Raw genomic sequence first — 16,642 nt, forward strand, 5'->3', positions numbered from 1 at the left:
TCCATCACAGTAAGGACCAGATGGTCTGGTCCCCTATATCACAGTAAGGACCTGATGGTCTGGTCCCCTCTATCACAGTCAGGACCTGATGGTCTGGTCCCCTCCACCACAGTAAGGACCTGATTGTCTGGTCCCCTCCATCACAGTAAGGACCAGATGGTCTGGTCCCCTCTATCACAGTAAGGACCTGATGGTCTGGTCCCCTCCACCACAGTAAGGACCTGATGGTCTTGTCCCCTCTATCACAGTAAGGACCTGATGGTCTGGTCCCCTCCACCACAGTAAGGACCTGATTGTCTGGTCCCCTCCATCACAGTAAGGACCAGATGGTCTGGTCCCCTATATCACAGTAAGGACCTGATGGTCTTGTCCCCTCTATCACAGTAAGGACCTGATGGTCTGGTCCCCTCTATCACAGTAAGGACCTGATGGTCTGGTCCCCTCCACCACAGTAAGGACCTGATGGTCTTGTCCCCTCTATCACAGTAAGGACCTGATGGTCTGGTCCCCTCCACCACAGTAAGGACCTGATTGTCTGGTCCCCTCCATCACAGTAAGGACCTGATGGTCTGGTCCCCTATATCACAGTAAGGACCTGATTGTCTGGTCCCCTCCATCACATTAAGGACCAGATGGTCTGGTCCCCTATATCTCTCACTTTCTACTGTATCATGGAAGGTCTGGCTAGAGTCACTGAAATCAGCTGACCATGTATTATTGTTATCACAGGTTAATCGCAAGTTTCTTTCTTATCCTTGCATGGGACATGGGCATCACTGACTGGGCCAGCAGTTATTGCCCGTTCCTAGTTGCCCCTTGAGAAGGTGGGGTGAGCTCCCTTCTTGAATCGCTGCATGTGCTGTAGGTTAGACCCACAATGTTCTTATGGAGGGAATTCCGGGATTTTGACCCAATGACAGTGAAGGAACGGAAATATATTTCCAAGTCAGGGTATGAGTGACTTGGAGGGGAACTTGCAGGTGGTGGTGTTCCAACATATCAGCTGTCCTAATAGAAAATCTGTAACAGATATTAACTACTCTTGTGCTAATAATCTGTACTGTTAATTAAAGTGGCTACATTGTCGTTTTTGGGGAGATTTTAGTGTGGAACTACAAGTTGACTGTTGGGTTAGATGTTTTATCTGGTGTTGTGCTCATCATTCTATTGGACCAGCTCTTGCTGTAGTCAGTGAACAGGTAGTTTGCTGTTTGTTACACACACACACTTGTTCATAGACTTGCTATGTGCATCGGATGGCAAGCTGCTGTCAGCCAAATATCCAGCCAATGCAGCTTCCTGCCCAGCCTCTCTTCAACTGGGAACAGGACAAGAAACTGTATCTCCACAATCAATTAAATTCAACAATCATTAATAAACTGCAGAATGTTTGAAGCAGACATGGAAAGACAGAATGATGCATCATTTTGATGCATAATGTGAGAGAGGGAAAGATGGATTAGCGTAAGACAGAGCCAAAAGAGACAGAAATAAAAAACTAATACACTTAATTTTTTTAAAAAAACTCCAACAATAATAAAAGGTTGCAGTAATGATTTTACATACCTTTTAAAAGTTAATTTCAATGCCAGAGAAGTTGTTTTTGAGCAATTAAGATTTATCACATTATGAGAAAGATACCTTAATTGGAAATGAACAAGCTCAGACGTTGTGGTCTGTTACTATTGTTAAGAATGGCTTTCTCCCACCACACATTGGACCAGGTGGATCTGATATTATTGTGCAGTTTAAAGAGCAGCACCTTCTCCCATGCAGAGAACTTTTATTGTTCAACTGTTCATGTGAGCTTGCAAAATCTGCTGTTTAATTTACAAATAAGAGTGAATGCTATCAACCTCACCTATATTTTCACATCAAAATCCCACCCAAATTTTAATAGAAAATTTATAATTATGCAAGAAAACTTTTTGTGCATTTCAGTTTTTAGATATTAATGCTTCAGTATTTTACTAGGTTGATAACCTCTTTGTGAATGAGGATTTCTCCTTGAGTACATGTAGGCCCAGTAATTTAGTTGATGAATATATGTTTTTGGACAGAATATATTAGGGTAAACTTAAACTAGCTGAACTTAACAGATTTTAATTAAAATAATCTCTGCAAAACAAAATACTTTCTTGTTAAAACTTTACATTTTGTGTACATGTTCTGCCTGTATATTTGTCTATTTCAATAATTTAATGATAAATGTTGATATAGATAGCAAACAATAATCGATCTTTCAAATATGTAAAAGCAAACCACTGTGGAGACTGGAGATCAGAAATACTAACGAAGTGCTGGAGAAACTCAGCAGGCCTGGCAGTGTCTGTGGAGAGAAAGCAGAGCTAATGTTTCAAGTCCAATGTGACTCTTCTTTGGAATATTCATTCAAACATATTGTTTCACAATTACATAATTATCAAAATGGAGTTTTATAGTATTATAGTACACAAGTATCAAATACTAGCTTTAAAATATACATTATACCTGTATAATTTTCAAAAGAGATTTGAAACATTAACTCTGCTTATCTCCCAGAGACACTGCCAGACCCGCTGAGTTTCCCCAGCATTTTGTTTTTATTTCTGATCTCCAATCTCTTTCTGCAAGCTTCAAAATAAAGAACTTTATTTGTTTTACTCATCTTCAAAATTTTGGCATTTTCAAATTTCTTTAGAATGACTGAAAATATTGAATTGGTTCCAATTAAATAGATATAATTCAACAAATCATAGCAGAAACATTATGAACAATGGACTTTATGAGACAGCTATATTTTAAAATGTCTCTTTCAATTTGAATTAGAGAATTCACGAAGCACCCCAGCTCAGGGAGAAACTCAAACAAAAACTTATAGAAATATCAAGTGACAATTTTCATACCTTACATAAAAATACAGGGAAAAAGGACAGCTGCTCTTTGAGACAAACAGAGAGACAAGAAAGATGCTGCTGTGCAGAGAGACAAAGCAGAGGTGGCTGTGAGGATTGGAATAATGCTTTCTGTTAACAGACAAACAGGTTTCTTGTGAAAACTGGTATTCAGTAAAAAAGGACAGAATGGGAATCAACAGGAATCTTAGAGATTGATGGGCCAGGGAAATAGAGACTATCAGAACTGGTATGGTGCAGAAGGAGGCTGTTCAACCCTTGTGTTGCACTGGTGGTCCAAGTATTCTGACTTCTTGTCAAATTCCAGCCATTTTTCCCATAAACCTCAACACATTTCTATTCTACCTTAAGGTAGTGCTTTTCAAATCTGGATACTCGCTGTGGGGAAAAAACTTTTCTCTCCTCATATTACTTTCTTTTTCAAAATATGTGCCCTCTGGCTCTTGATCGTATTATGAGTGGGAACAGTGTCTCCCTGTCAACTTTTTCCAGACCGCTTATGATTTTGAAGACCTCTACCAAGTCTCCCTTCTGCCTTCTCCTTCCAAGGAAACCACATTCAGCTTCTCCAATCATTCGTCCTACTGAAGTTTGTGATTACTGAAACCATCCTCATAATCGTCCTCTACACGCTCTCCAGTGCATTCATATTCTTCTTATAATGTGGTGCCCAGAACTGTATGCAGGACTCCAGCTGGGTTCTAACCAGCGTCGAGAGTGTGTTGCTGGAAAAGCACAGCAGGTCAGGCAGCATCCAAGGAGCAGGAGAATTGACGTTTCCGGCATAAGCCCTTCATCAGGAATGAGGTTTGTGGGTCGGGGGGCTGAGAGATAAATGGGAGGGGGGTGGGGCTGGGTGGGAAGGTGGCTGGGAATGCGATTGGCAGATGGAAGTGAGGGTAATGGTGATAGTTCGGAGGGGAGGGGGGAGTGGAGAGATGGGAAGGAAGGTGGACAGGTCAAATGAGTGGTGCCAAGTTGGAGGCTTGGGACTGGGATAATGTAGGGGGAAAATGAGGAAGCTGGTGAAATCTACATTAATCCCGTGTGGTTGCAGGATCCCAAGACGGAAGTTGAGGCATTCTTCCTCCAGGCGTCGGGTGGTTAGGGTTTGGCAATGGAGGAGGCCCAGGGGAGCATGTCCTTGGTGGAGTGGGAGGGGGAGTTAAAGTGTTCAGACACTGGGTGGTGGGGTTGGTTGGTGTGGGTATCCCAGAGATATTCTCTGAAACGATCTGCAAGTTGGCGTCTTGTCTCCCTGATGTAGAGGAGACCACATCGGGTGCAAAGGATACAGTAGATGACATGTGTGGAAGGACAGGTAAATCTCTGTCACATGTGGAAGGATCCTTTGGGGTCTTGGATGGAGGTGTAGGGGGTTGTCACTTTCTCCTGGGTTCTAACCAATGCCATTATAGTTCCACAATACTTCTTCACTCTTGTACTCTTATTGTCTCTATTTATAAAGTCTAAAATATTGTATGCCTCTACCCTCTGGACGTCCTACCACCTTAAATGACTTATGAACATACATACCCAGGTGTCCCTGCTCCTGCACATCATCAAGGATGAGAATTTATCTTATGTGGTCTCTCCATGTTTTTATCCCAAAGTTTCATCTCACGCTTCTCTGCATTTAACTTCATCTTTCAATTATCTACTCACCCTACCAACGTGTCAGTGTTATTGAAGTTCTACACAGTTTAAAATTCATCTGTATTTTGTGACATCTGTGCACTTCAAAATTGTCCCCTGCATGATCCAGATCATTAATATATATCAAGATAAGAAAGAGTCCCAAAAATGACCCATGAGGAGCTCCACGACAAACTTCCTCCAGACCAAAAAATAGTCATTGGCCATTATCTTTTGTTTCCTATCATTCAGCTAATTTTACAGTCACAGAGTTACAGAGTCACAGATTCATAGAGTCACAGTCATACAGTCATGGAGTCACAGTCATACAGTCATGGAGTCACAGTCATACAGTCATAGAGTCACAGTCATTCGGTCATGGAGTCACAGAGTCAAAGCATTGTACAGCACGGCAACGGATCCTTTGTTTCAGCTCATCCATGCCGACCAGATATTCTAAATTAATCTAATCCCATTTGCCAGCATTTGGCCCATATCCCTCTAAACCTTTCCTATTCACATATCCATCCAGATACCTTTTAAATGTTGTAATTGTACCAACCTCTTCCACTTCCTCTGGCAGGTTATTCCATACACGCATCACCCTCTGCATGAAAAAGTCGCCCCTTAAGTCCTTTTAAAATCTTTCCTCTCTCACCTGAAACCTATGCCCTCTAGTTTTGGACTCCACTACACTAGGAATAAGATCTTGGCTATTCACCCTTTCCGTGCCCCCCATGATTTTATATACTTCTCTAAGTTTGCCCCTCAGCTTCCAATGTTCCAGGGAAAATAGCCCCAGCCTGTGCAGCTTCTCCAATCCTGGTAACATCCTTGTAAATATTTTCTGAACCCTTTCAAGTTTAACAACATCTTTCTGATAGTAGGGAGACCAGAACTGAACGCAGTGTTCCAAAAGTGGCTGAACCGATGCCTTGTATAGCCTCAACATGACCTCCCAAAGCCGATACTCAATGTATCCACATTGCTACTGTCCCCTCTATTCCAAGACCTCAGTGACTCTAACCATAGCTCAAGGTGCTTTTATTTTGTGATCTCACAAAATAATATTTTACCAACTCTACAGCAGTGACCATGGAATCTTTCAATGAAGATTGATCCCAATGACATTGTTGTAATGGGAGGGAGGTTGTCCAGTTCTTAAACTGGTCTGAGATTCAGGATAGATGCATTCAGTCAGGATCTGCAGTCTGCTGACAGCATGGTGCTCATTCGCATAATGCCTAGATAGTTGTTGCAGTTACTGTGGTATGCTATGTTCTGATACACAGTCCTAATCTTAGAATCATTCACACCCTGGGGACCACCCTCTCTCTTTCCAGCAGGAAGGGAGAGGTCTGTGCAAATGCTGCTTATGTTGCAGGAATGCTCGTTTCTTGTGTTTGATGAGTTCAGGAGCTTTGCTCATAGCTACAGCTTTCTTAATTCATCCCCAGTAAGTTTGATATTTAGCTGTCCCATGATAGGCACGTTCTCGGATGCTGCCTGAATTGCTGTGCTCTTCCAGCACCACTAATCCAGAATCTGGTTTCCAGCATCTGCAGTCATTGTTTTTACCTCGTTGATTTTAGCCCTACTGCGAATCCTCTTGCAAGGATGCCTGCCTTGAAGAAGTTTTCCTCCTCTCTCTACAAGAATCTCAGGGAGTCTCTCTCTCACTGCAACTCCCAGGTCATTTCCTCAGCCCTAATGAAGGTTCTCTAAGTTGTTGTATGTCTCACAAAATTGTTACAACACTGAAGATGACCATATGGTGTTTGTGTTGGATCTTTGAAGGCAACATTTACATCGTGCTACTGTCCCACAGAGGCAAGAGAATTTTGCACCTTCTCAGCTCACTGTCTTCCTCTGTAGCAAAAGCTGCAGAGCTGTTGTGCCCATGGGGCAGCTCCTGAGTCACAGCAGACATAAGGTTGACCACCTTGGCTCAAAACCATTCTTACAAAGCTGCTGTACTCTGTAGTGATGCTGATAATGTACAATAACCGTCTGCTTAATGAGAAGTTAATAACAATTAGATTGTTAGGAAAGGATTAATAATGTCAGAGGCACAGGCACCAATTGGGTATAAAAGTCTTTTTGATATCAAAGAGAGACAAATTCCATTAATCACAAGGAAGATCTTGGAGCCTTAATTATGATAAGTGCCTGTTAGAGAAAAAAACAGAATCTGGAGAGTTGGGGATTGCACTTCCTGTAGTCAGGTTAAGGGAGGATAAATTACAGTCACACATTAATCACTGGAGCACAGATCAGCACCTGCAAGGATGGAACACATCAACTCAAGTTGTGTGACACATCATCATCAATATCCTTTGATGTTGATATGCGATGTACAAGTGTCAAGGTTGTCATGTGATTGGGATAAAATAAATAACATGATAGATTGTAAAGAAGAGTCAGGATTCTCAAGATTTTCATCAGTCCAAAATAATTGGCTCAGATTTGTTATGCGTTTGAGACCCCAACCATCATGTTTTAAGAGTAATGCCTATGTATTATTTGATGCACTGCCTTTATAAAACTACAAATGCCTAATCTTAATGTTTCAAAATGTATTAATTTTGATGAATGGGTACATTAATCTTTCCTCTGACAGGTTGTTTTTGTCATTGACAATGATCAACCTGGTACACCCTTAGCTGCCATCTCTTTACCAACAGAATCATGGCATCATACCAGAGGAACAGCCATTTGAAAAAGTGATTGCAGGGTAGTGTTCTTGCTTTATTTCATGTGTACATTACCTTGGTCTGCATTCAGTACTGGGCTTGCATGGTTTAAGTTAAAGGTAGCATATGATGCAAAAATTGGTTGCACAAACCAATACCTTTTCCCTATTCAAATGCTCAAATCAACACTGATAGAAGTTTGCTTTAACATCACAAAGAATATTATATTGTTATTCCAAAAAAATTGATGTAAATGTGCAATCTTCTGCTTCTATTCCTCTCTCTTTGCCTCTCTCTCACTCACTCAAACACAGATTCTTTGGGTGTAATTTTAATTTGAGGTGAGATTGTAAACAGGCTATATTGATTTAACTTTTTATCTCTTGACATTACTGTCTATTGACTTCTTCCTAGAAATTCAAATAACTAACAAAACGCAAATGAATTTTATTGTGTTTTGAGTGGTTTAATTTTTTTCATCTTTTATTGACAATTTCTCCGATTGAATATTCATAAACAATTTACTTTCCAGCAACTTTCCTCAATTTTGATCTGCCCTTTCCTACATTTTTATTTCGGACTCAGTTCTTTAAGGAATGCGCTGCAGGAAGTGCAGTGGAAGCAGATTGAAATTGAGGCATTCAAGAGAACATTAGGTGATTATTTACAATGGAATATGATGTGCAGGGTCATGGGGAAAAAGCAGGATTGCCATAAGTTAAACTGCTCAATGAGTTGGTGCTGAAGGATGGGCCAAATGGTCACCTGCATCATAACAATTCTGTTATACACAAATGCATTATCATGCATTCAGTAGATCAACACATATAAAAGGTAAAATGCAAACTCAATACACGTTATACCTTAAAATTGGAGATCGAAAAGGAATGGATTCCAAAACAGCAACCATATGTTGTTCCTAATGAAATAATCCAGGCCATTAGGTGAATTAAATTTCGCAATATTCTCTGTTTTGTTGATAGTTGCCGATGGTAGTGCATTTTTTCAGATAACATTTCCTGTAAATATGAACAATTCAGTCTTTTAACTGCAAATATGATCTTGTAGTCTTCTTGAGTTTTGAAACTCTATCATATTTTTCAGAAAAATTACTTTAATTTGCTCTATTTTGATGCACTAGTTTCTTTGGTATTTGTCAATAAGCATTTAATAAAAAAATTCTGGATTAGTGGTGCTGGAAGAGCACTGCAGTTCAGGCAGCATCTAAGGAGCAGCGAAAGAAGTCATTTGATTAGATAAATAGATTGCAACATTTGGTTTGACTTGAGGCCTCCTTGTGTAAACATACACTATCAAACTACTCTTATTATTTTGACAATCTTGAATATGAAATTGATGGAGAAACTCAGCAGGCCTAGGAGCATTGGTGAAGAGAGAAACAAAGTTAAAGTTCCTTGTGACCCCTCAGCAGTGACACACGATGTCAACCTTTCCTCACTGGTGGGTAAGCAGATGATGCAGTCGAGTTTTCTTTCTCACTGGGTTGTGGGTATCACTGGTCAAATCAACCCAAATTTTCTCTGGAAGAAAATGACTATCTTTCTCTTGGGAGATTAGGAATGTAATTTATTTTAAGTACAATGCAATTTGCTTTGGTTCTTCTTGCTGCATGCCTTCACATGTTTCTTTATTTTGTTTGTGACCTCTGTAATAATTTATACTTCCATTGGGAAGTCATTCTAGGAATAATCTTCATTGGCAGAAGTAGCTACCCACATTGTACAGCACTGCTGAAGCAAAACCAGCTTTTAGGTGTGATAAAGACAGTTCTTATATTTTGGGACTCTTAATTGAAGCTGAAGTGAAGGAATAAAGTGTGCTATCTAACCTACAATGAACTCTGGCTGACAACGAGCTTGGGGTGGTTTGGTTATTAAAGGTTAAAGATGGGCTCAGCTTTTTTTTTCGCTCTGGGAAGAACAGCAAGATGTTAATCCTTGTAGACCATGGGAATAGTACTTGTGATGGAGGGGTGGACTATTAATGTCCAATTCTTAAAGGGAGGTGATTGGCATGTCGATGTTTACTTTGTCCATTTAGTTCCAAGTTAGAATGGAGTTGGGGAAAGAGAGGGAAAGAGAGAAAGGAAGGAAGTGGAAGCCCGTACACATATTGTAGACCTAGTTTGTGAGAAATATGGCCAGAAAATTCAACTAGTTCTGGTAGTGGGATGAAACTCCAGTGTAATGTGCATATTGAAAGTCAGTCCTGGCTTTGAAGTTACCTGGTGGGGAAAGGAAAAAGGAAGGAGGCCATTGGGAACAGATAATAACCTTGGAATGGTTTCTGGAGAATAAAGTGTCCACTTTAGAGTGAAATTGTCACCATGGTGACAGTCTATTGGTTATGTTGATCTTTAAAGTTAAGTTGTCTAATAAATATTGGTTCCTCAATATCATTTTTACTTTCCCTGTTTGAGTAAAAATTTAAAATGTACAATATGAACATGAGAATTCATGGCACAGCTGGCATTTCAGACTACTTGAGTCTACAATCTACAATCATGGCTGATCTTATCTTGGCTTCAACTTCACTAACTGAAAAATGTGTTGGTGGAAAAGCGCAGCAGGTCAGGCAGCATCCAAGGAGCAGGAGAATCGACGTTTCGGGCATAAGCCCTTCTTCAACTTCACTATTCTACCTGCTCCCAATTACCCTTCACATTACCGATTAAAAATCCACCTCTTCACCAAATTTATTCAGTGTTCTGGTGTCCATCCCACTCTGGGGCAGTGAATTCCATAGATTCACAATCCTTTCAGAGAGATAAATCCCCCTCATCGCCAAATACCCTCAACCTCACTTAGCCTTAGGAGAAAACTATGACATCTTTCTTGATTGGTCTACCAGAAGAAATACCTTATTTGTGTCTACTTTGTCAATTTGTTTTAGTATCATAAATATCCTCAATTAGGTCCCCTCTCATCCTTCTAAATTATACTAGATGTAGGCCCAAACTGTTTGATCTGTCCTCATAAGACAAGTCCTTCATCTCTGCAATTAATCTCGGGCACCTTCTCTGAACTACCTCCAGTACAATTACATCATTCCTCATTCTTCAAGAAATCCAACATTCACTTTGCTTGTTACATCCTTGAAGAACTCCGGCAAGTTCATCAAACACAAACTGACTTTGATGGATTGCATTTTGACATTCCAAATATCCTGTGATTATTTCCTTAATCAACAATTTTCAACAATTTTCCAAAGACACGTGTTAAACTAACTTGTCTGTAATTTCCTTTTTTTCATAGAATCCCTATAGTGTGAAACAGGCCATTTGGCCCAACAAGTCCACACTGACCTTCCAGGGAGTTACCTGTGCAGATCCATTCCCCTATCCTATTACTCTACATTTACCCCTAACCTACCCATCCCCGAACACTACAGGCAACGTAGCATGGCCAATTCACCTAGCCTTCACATCTTTGGACTGTGGGAGGAAACTGAAGCACGCGGAGGAAACCATGCAGACATGGGGATAATGTGCAAACTTCACACAGACAGCTGCCTAAGGCTGGAATCGAACTCTGGTCCTTCGCGCAGTGAGGCAGCAGTGCTAACCACTGAGCAACCGTGCTGCTCTCACTTATGTCTATCTCCCTTTGTGAACAAGAAATTCAAATATCTTTTCAAATATTAGCAGTCTCTACAGGGGTCCTAACATAAGGGTAGCTAGTGTGATAGGGGTAAGTGAGGTCCTTGACCAAGATTTCTCAAATTTTTAGGAGTGCCTTTGGAGCTCAGTTCAAAATGACAAACAAGCTGAATTTTGTGTGTCTGTGATTTTATAATGCTTTACTTAAGTGAGGCAATCTTTTCACCTGTGTTGTCAGTTGGTCAATGAACAATATGGCTGTTTTTGTAACCATTGCCAGTGAAGGGGATGCCTTCACAATCCCTGTCATCACCAACTCTTTGCTGTCACCAAAGAATTGTGATGACACAAGACTTGGGTAATGGCTTCATGTTTTAAGCTCATTTCATGTAGCAACCTGGTGTCCCAGAAATTGATTTCAAAACTACCGAGCCAGAGGATTATTGAGTCCCTTATGTATTTTGTGTGGTATAATCTGCCTGCATTGCACGCAAAACAAAATGCTTCACTGTATCTAGGTACATGTGACAATAATAAATCAAATCAAATCAAAATAAAAAATGAGTCCTTGTCTGAGGGAAGTGATGAGCTGGGTAGTAAGGGGAGTGGCCAGTGGAATAGCCAGCAAGAGACCCAGTGAGATGACCAGCAATGAAGGGAGTGGCCAGTGGTGAAGGGAGCTGTCAGTGGGGAGAGGCACCAACATGGGGCATACAACTTCCGGTTTTAGTTCCAGTTCCAATGCAGGGTAGGCACACACTGTTGACATCAATGACAGCAACTTCCTGTTTAAATGTGTTGACAGGTGATGCACCAAAATATTATATCTCAAAACTAATGGATGGATTTCAATAGAGAGGGCATGACACATGGAAGGACTGATTACTTTTTGGGGAAGATGTAGATCCAGGTTTTGGAATTCTTTAAAAGAATTGCTAATACAGAGAGTTAGGATAAACCTATATTTTTTCTTAAAAATGTGGGGGCTTGTTTCAAACAAAATGTTGACAGTTGTTTTTGAACCTTATGGGATGCCTTAGCTACTTGGAGCATAGTTTTTGTTGTTGGTGGGGATTGGCTTGAAACTTCCTCAGCAAGGTGGAAGCTCTTAGTTAAATAGATTTCTTTGTTCAGATTTTTTAGTTACCAAGCATCAACCAGGAAGGAAAAAAACCTGAAGGAAGAACTGCATAATAACATTAATTGAACACAGTGAAAAAGAGGTTCTTTTCCTAAGTGTCTTCTTTATTTGTTTATGCTGCTCCTACTCTCCTTCTCCAAGGCCAATCAAACTATCAAATATAAAACAATGCACTCTTAGCAACTAAAGTTAAATGACCATAAAAGTGTCCATTATCTATTCTTTAAAGACCTTATATCATTTTTTAAGGTTGAGCTATAGATATTTTTAAAATGGATAATGTATTTTTTAAAGACATTTGTAATAGATTATATTTTTTAACGTGACAAGAAATTCATTGTTGCGTAAGATAAACTGTTCAGAATTTATAAATGTCGTGGTGCTACATGTTACATACCTTTAACTGTCTGCTGATGTTTCTTTTTTTCAGTTCTACTGCTTTCTCATTTGTTATGTTAAAGTCCCATGAACACAGAAGCTTGGCTGCATCACCACTCAGAATGCCAACTGCAATAAAGTTTTCATTGAACGACTTTGCCATGCTAAAGTAGAAAAATGATTAATTAAACACACAATCTACTAAATTATTATTAACTGTATTCATAAAGACTGTTTTTTTTCTCTATTTCATCTTTTATGGATTGTTTTGGCAATTAATAAGCTGAGGGATGTCAGGACTTGTTAATGGTACATTTGGAATGGAACATCTTTAAAGAGCAGAATAACATGGAATTAGCATCAAATAGTTTCTCAGGCCTAAAGTGAACGGCAAAATATGGGAATCAGAAACAAATAGAGAAAATGGAGTGGAAAAAATGTGTAGAACGTAATCAGCAGCTGAAAGAGACAATCGGGCAGTTACTCAGTTTTAGATTAGTGCACAAATTCCAAACTCTTTCCTTTTATATGAACTATTCATCAATCACCACAAGCCCAGGACTAAATAAAGCTCCCTCTTTTCAAGGTTAACATTTGGGGAAGGTCCCTTCTGCTCTTTATTGTTAACTTTCTTTCAATAATGGGTATTGGATTTTCATGCCAAATATTGAAGTGAAATTGGTTTATATCGAAAGTAAAACTTGAATCGTGTTCAATAACTTGCCTCGGCTTTGATTCTCTCGACAGGAATACTCTTTTTTGATTTACAGCTGAATCTTACGTGTTTTGGCTAAATGTCAGCCGTGTTAGTATTTTAGGAGAGTTTTGCACGGCTAAGCATAATAAGATTTCTCACCATATCTTACCACACTCACCTCATTAACTACCTATGCTGACCCCATGGCCTCCCTCATGTTCAAATGTATCCAATTTTACCAAGATCACCACCCAGAGGATATCTGCTGAAAGACCAGTTTCTCTGCTGCCCGTTAATAGGCCACTGTGCTCCTGGATCAGCACTGGCACTCCAAAACCGATGTGACCAGTCCCATTAAGTTAGAATAAGTCACTTGAAGGCACCACAATCTACATTTTGTTGAATTCAAATTTCACCATCTGTCATGGTTGGATTTGAACCCGGATCCTGGGAACACTCCTTAGATCTCTGGATTATTAGTCCAATAACACCATCCCCATCCAGCTAACCTTGATCTGCCAATGCAGTATTTTATGAAAGACGCTGAAGTATATTTTCTCTGCTTGTCAATAAATATTAGAATGGTTATATGTGCACATAGAAACATCTGCACCTAACATAAGCAAATGGAGGTAAATAAAGCTATTGATCAACGAAGGAGAATGGGCAAAGAAGTGCCAATTGGATACAATGTGAGAAAATGTGAGGTTATGCACTTTGGTAGGAAGCATAGTGGCATTGACTATTTTATAAATGGGGAAAGGCTTCAGAAATCTGAAGCACAAGGAACTTGGGGATCCTAGCTCAAGACTCTCATGATGTTAGCATGCAGCTTTAGTCTGAGTTAGGAAGGCAAATGCAATGTTCGCACTTATTTCAAGAGGGCAAGAATACAAAAGTGGGAATGTACTGCTGAGGCTGTATAAGGTTCTGATCAGACTGCATTTGCAATATTGTGAGCAGTTTTGGGCCACTTATCTAAGGAAGGCCGTGCTGGCCTCGAAGGGTCCAGAAAAGGTCTATAAGAAATGATCCTGGGGACAAAGGGCTTGTCAAATGAGGAGCATTTGAGGGCTTTGGATCTGTACCCAATGGAATTGAGAAGGAAAATGGGGAAAGTCGTTGAAACTTACAGAATATTTGGGGGCCTGGATAGGATGGACATGGAGAAGATGTTTCCACTAACCAGAGAAACTAGGACCTGAGGGCATAACCTCAGAGTGAAGGGACGATACGCTAGAACTGAGATAAGGGGAATTTCTTCAGCCAGAGAGTGTTGAATCTGTGCAGCTCATTGCCACACAGAGCTGTAGAGGCCAAGTCATTGAGTGTATTTACGACAGAGATAAACAAGTTCTTGATTAATAAGGGGATCAAGGGTTACAGGGAGAAGGCAGGAAAATGGGGTTGAGAAACCTATCAGCCATGATTGAATGACTTGGCACTCTTGATGAGCCAAAAGGCCGAATTCTGCTCCTGTACCATAAGATCTTATGGTCTTATTATTTACAGCCCAGGAACAGGTCCTTCGGCCTATCATTATCCTGAATGGTTTAGGAACTGAAAAACTTATATCCAATTACCTGTAAACCAGATACAGAAAGCAACTCAGCATGTAGCATCCAATCGTGAGGAAGTAAGCAACTTGCATGTTATACATTTTTGCAGTGGGATTTGCTTGAATGCTCATATTTGTATAAAAGCCATAGTAAAACACAGTTTGTGTAAAATAACCCTGCAATAAAAAGGAAAAGTTTAGCTATTCACAGTCAATAACAATGATGTCACAGATACAAAAAAAATACACAGAAACATTGGAAAAAATTCTATGACACACTTCCAAGGTCAAGGGTTTATGGATTTTTCAGTTTAAAGATTTTTGAAAGCTTTTACTATTACATCATGGAGGGAAATTATTGAGCAAATTAATGTATAATGCCCAATTCATTACTGAGATTCTAACTTGAATCTACACCACATTGCAAAACAAAAAGGCTGTTAGGACAGTGTGTGGATAATGGTGACTGGGTTGTAATTAAATTCTGTTGTTCCAGTTATAATTTTCCTTTGCTTTGTTGATTGCCCCATGATTGGCTTGTCCCAGTTTACTGGGGGCTTTCAAGAGCAAATTTGCATTGGCCCTGTGTTCTAGAAGCCATGATCTAAACCCTTAAAACACTCTAGTCCTATAATTTTGAGAATCTTGCAATTAGATGATACATTGTTACATTTCCCTTTTCCCCAAAAATGTATAACTTGACATGCTGCTAACTTGTCTATACTGTTCTGTAATTGTCTACATAATTGGTATGCCCTGCAGTTTGATAGTCTCATCAGAATTCAATGTAATTTCTGTTGTGCCTGTGTCTATTTGAAGAGGTCCCACCACAAAAAGCTAGCTCACACTACTGTTCACATCCTTCCGATCTGAGAAACAATCAATCTATTCGGATCTTTTCTTCTTCAAGGTGATTTCACTATTTGTCTATTGAAATGGAAAGGGCTGACAGCTGGCTGATTGCCGGATCATTGCTGATGTAGTGAGGATAAAATCTTGGCATGCACCTGCATTTCCATCGTAATTCTCGCATACAGGCGACAAACAAGATTTCCACAAATGTAGGTGGGAATGGACTGAAGTTGCGAACTGAGGGCTTTATTTGTGCTATAATTTAAATGCAATAGTAAGTAAAGGAGGAGGTCCAACTTGCAGTTTTTTGGCCAGGAAAAGAGGGAATCCTTTCGTGGACAAACCCCAGCCCTTGTCTCCCACTTCCCTGTTCCATTATTCCTGATCTCCAGCTTCCCTCCAGCCCTCTCAATCTCAACCTTCCCCCTAACATTCCTGATCTCCAGCTCCTCCTCTTCCAGCTGACATGGTGCAGAGCTCATGTTCCCTTCCTTGCCAGTGAGTGGTCAGTGATAACTTCCACAGATTGTGTTCAATCACAGCTGCCAGCTAGGTAATATACTCAAAAGGTCAGCTTGTTCTTGCTATTTAACAATTTATACCATTAACATCTATTTCCATCATGTGAAATATAACAAGCTTTTCTACAGGTAGTCTGTAATACTGTTGCAAGAAATCAGTATTTCATGAAGTGTTTAAGTTAAAACTGAAATTGTGGGTGAGGAATGCTGATCCATCCAGATTTCTGTCTCTATTCTGGATCATTTCAAAGTTCAGAACAATCTCTAAAATGAGAGCAAGTTTGGAAAAGTTTTGTAGCTCAGGTTGAGGTTCTGAATGTAGGTTTGCTCGCTGAGCTGGAAGGTTTGTTTTCAGACGTTCCGTCACCATACTAGGTAACATCATCAGTGAGAGTCTCTGGTGAAGCACTAGTGTTATGACCTGCTTCCTATTTATGTGTTTAGGTTTCCTTGGGTTGGTGATGTCATTTCCTGTGGTGATGTCATTTCCTGTTCCTTTTCTCAGGGGGTGGTAAATGGGCTCCAAGTCAATGTGTTTGTTGTAAGAAGAATGGCATTCCAGCTGGAATTCTAGCAACAAATCCATTGACTTGGAGCCCATTTACCATCCTCTGAGAAAAAGAACAGGAAATGACATCGCCACTAGAAATGACA

The 16,642-nt window shown here is 40.1% G+C and overlaps 1 protein-coding gene across 5 annotated transcripts in view; it reads right to left on the minus strand.

Annotated features, from left to right (window-relative positions):
• tmc5 (transmembrane channel like 5) overlaps window positions 1-16,642 on the minus strand; it is a 261,115-nt gene that overhangs the window by 87,182 nt on the left and 157,291 nt on the right. For all 5 annotated transcript variants that reach the window (XM_087998078.1, XM_087998077.1, XM_087998074.1 and 2 more), the window contains 3 exons: window positions 14,641-14,792; window positions 12,380-12,524; window positions 8,086-8,241 (listed from right to left, as the gene is read on the minus strand). In XM_087998078.1, coding sequence (XP_087854204.1) covers window positions 8,086-8,241; window positions 12,380-12,524; window positions 14,641-14,792 — 453 coding nt within the window. The remainder of the gene's footprint in view (window positions 1-8,085; window positions 8,242-12,379; window positions 12,525-14,640; window positions 14,793-16,642) is intronic.

Source organism: Chiloscyllium plagiosum, unplaced genomic scaffold (assembly GCF_037043375.1).
Source record: "Chiloscyllium plagiosum isolate Xiang-an unplaced genomic scaffold, Cpla_swu_hap1 HiC_scaffold_20, whole genome shotgun sequence".
Lineage (NCBI taxonomy): Eukaryota > Metazoa > Chordata > Chondrichthyes > Orectolobiformes > Hemiscylliidae > Chiloscyllium > Chiloscyllium plagiosum.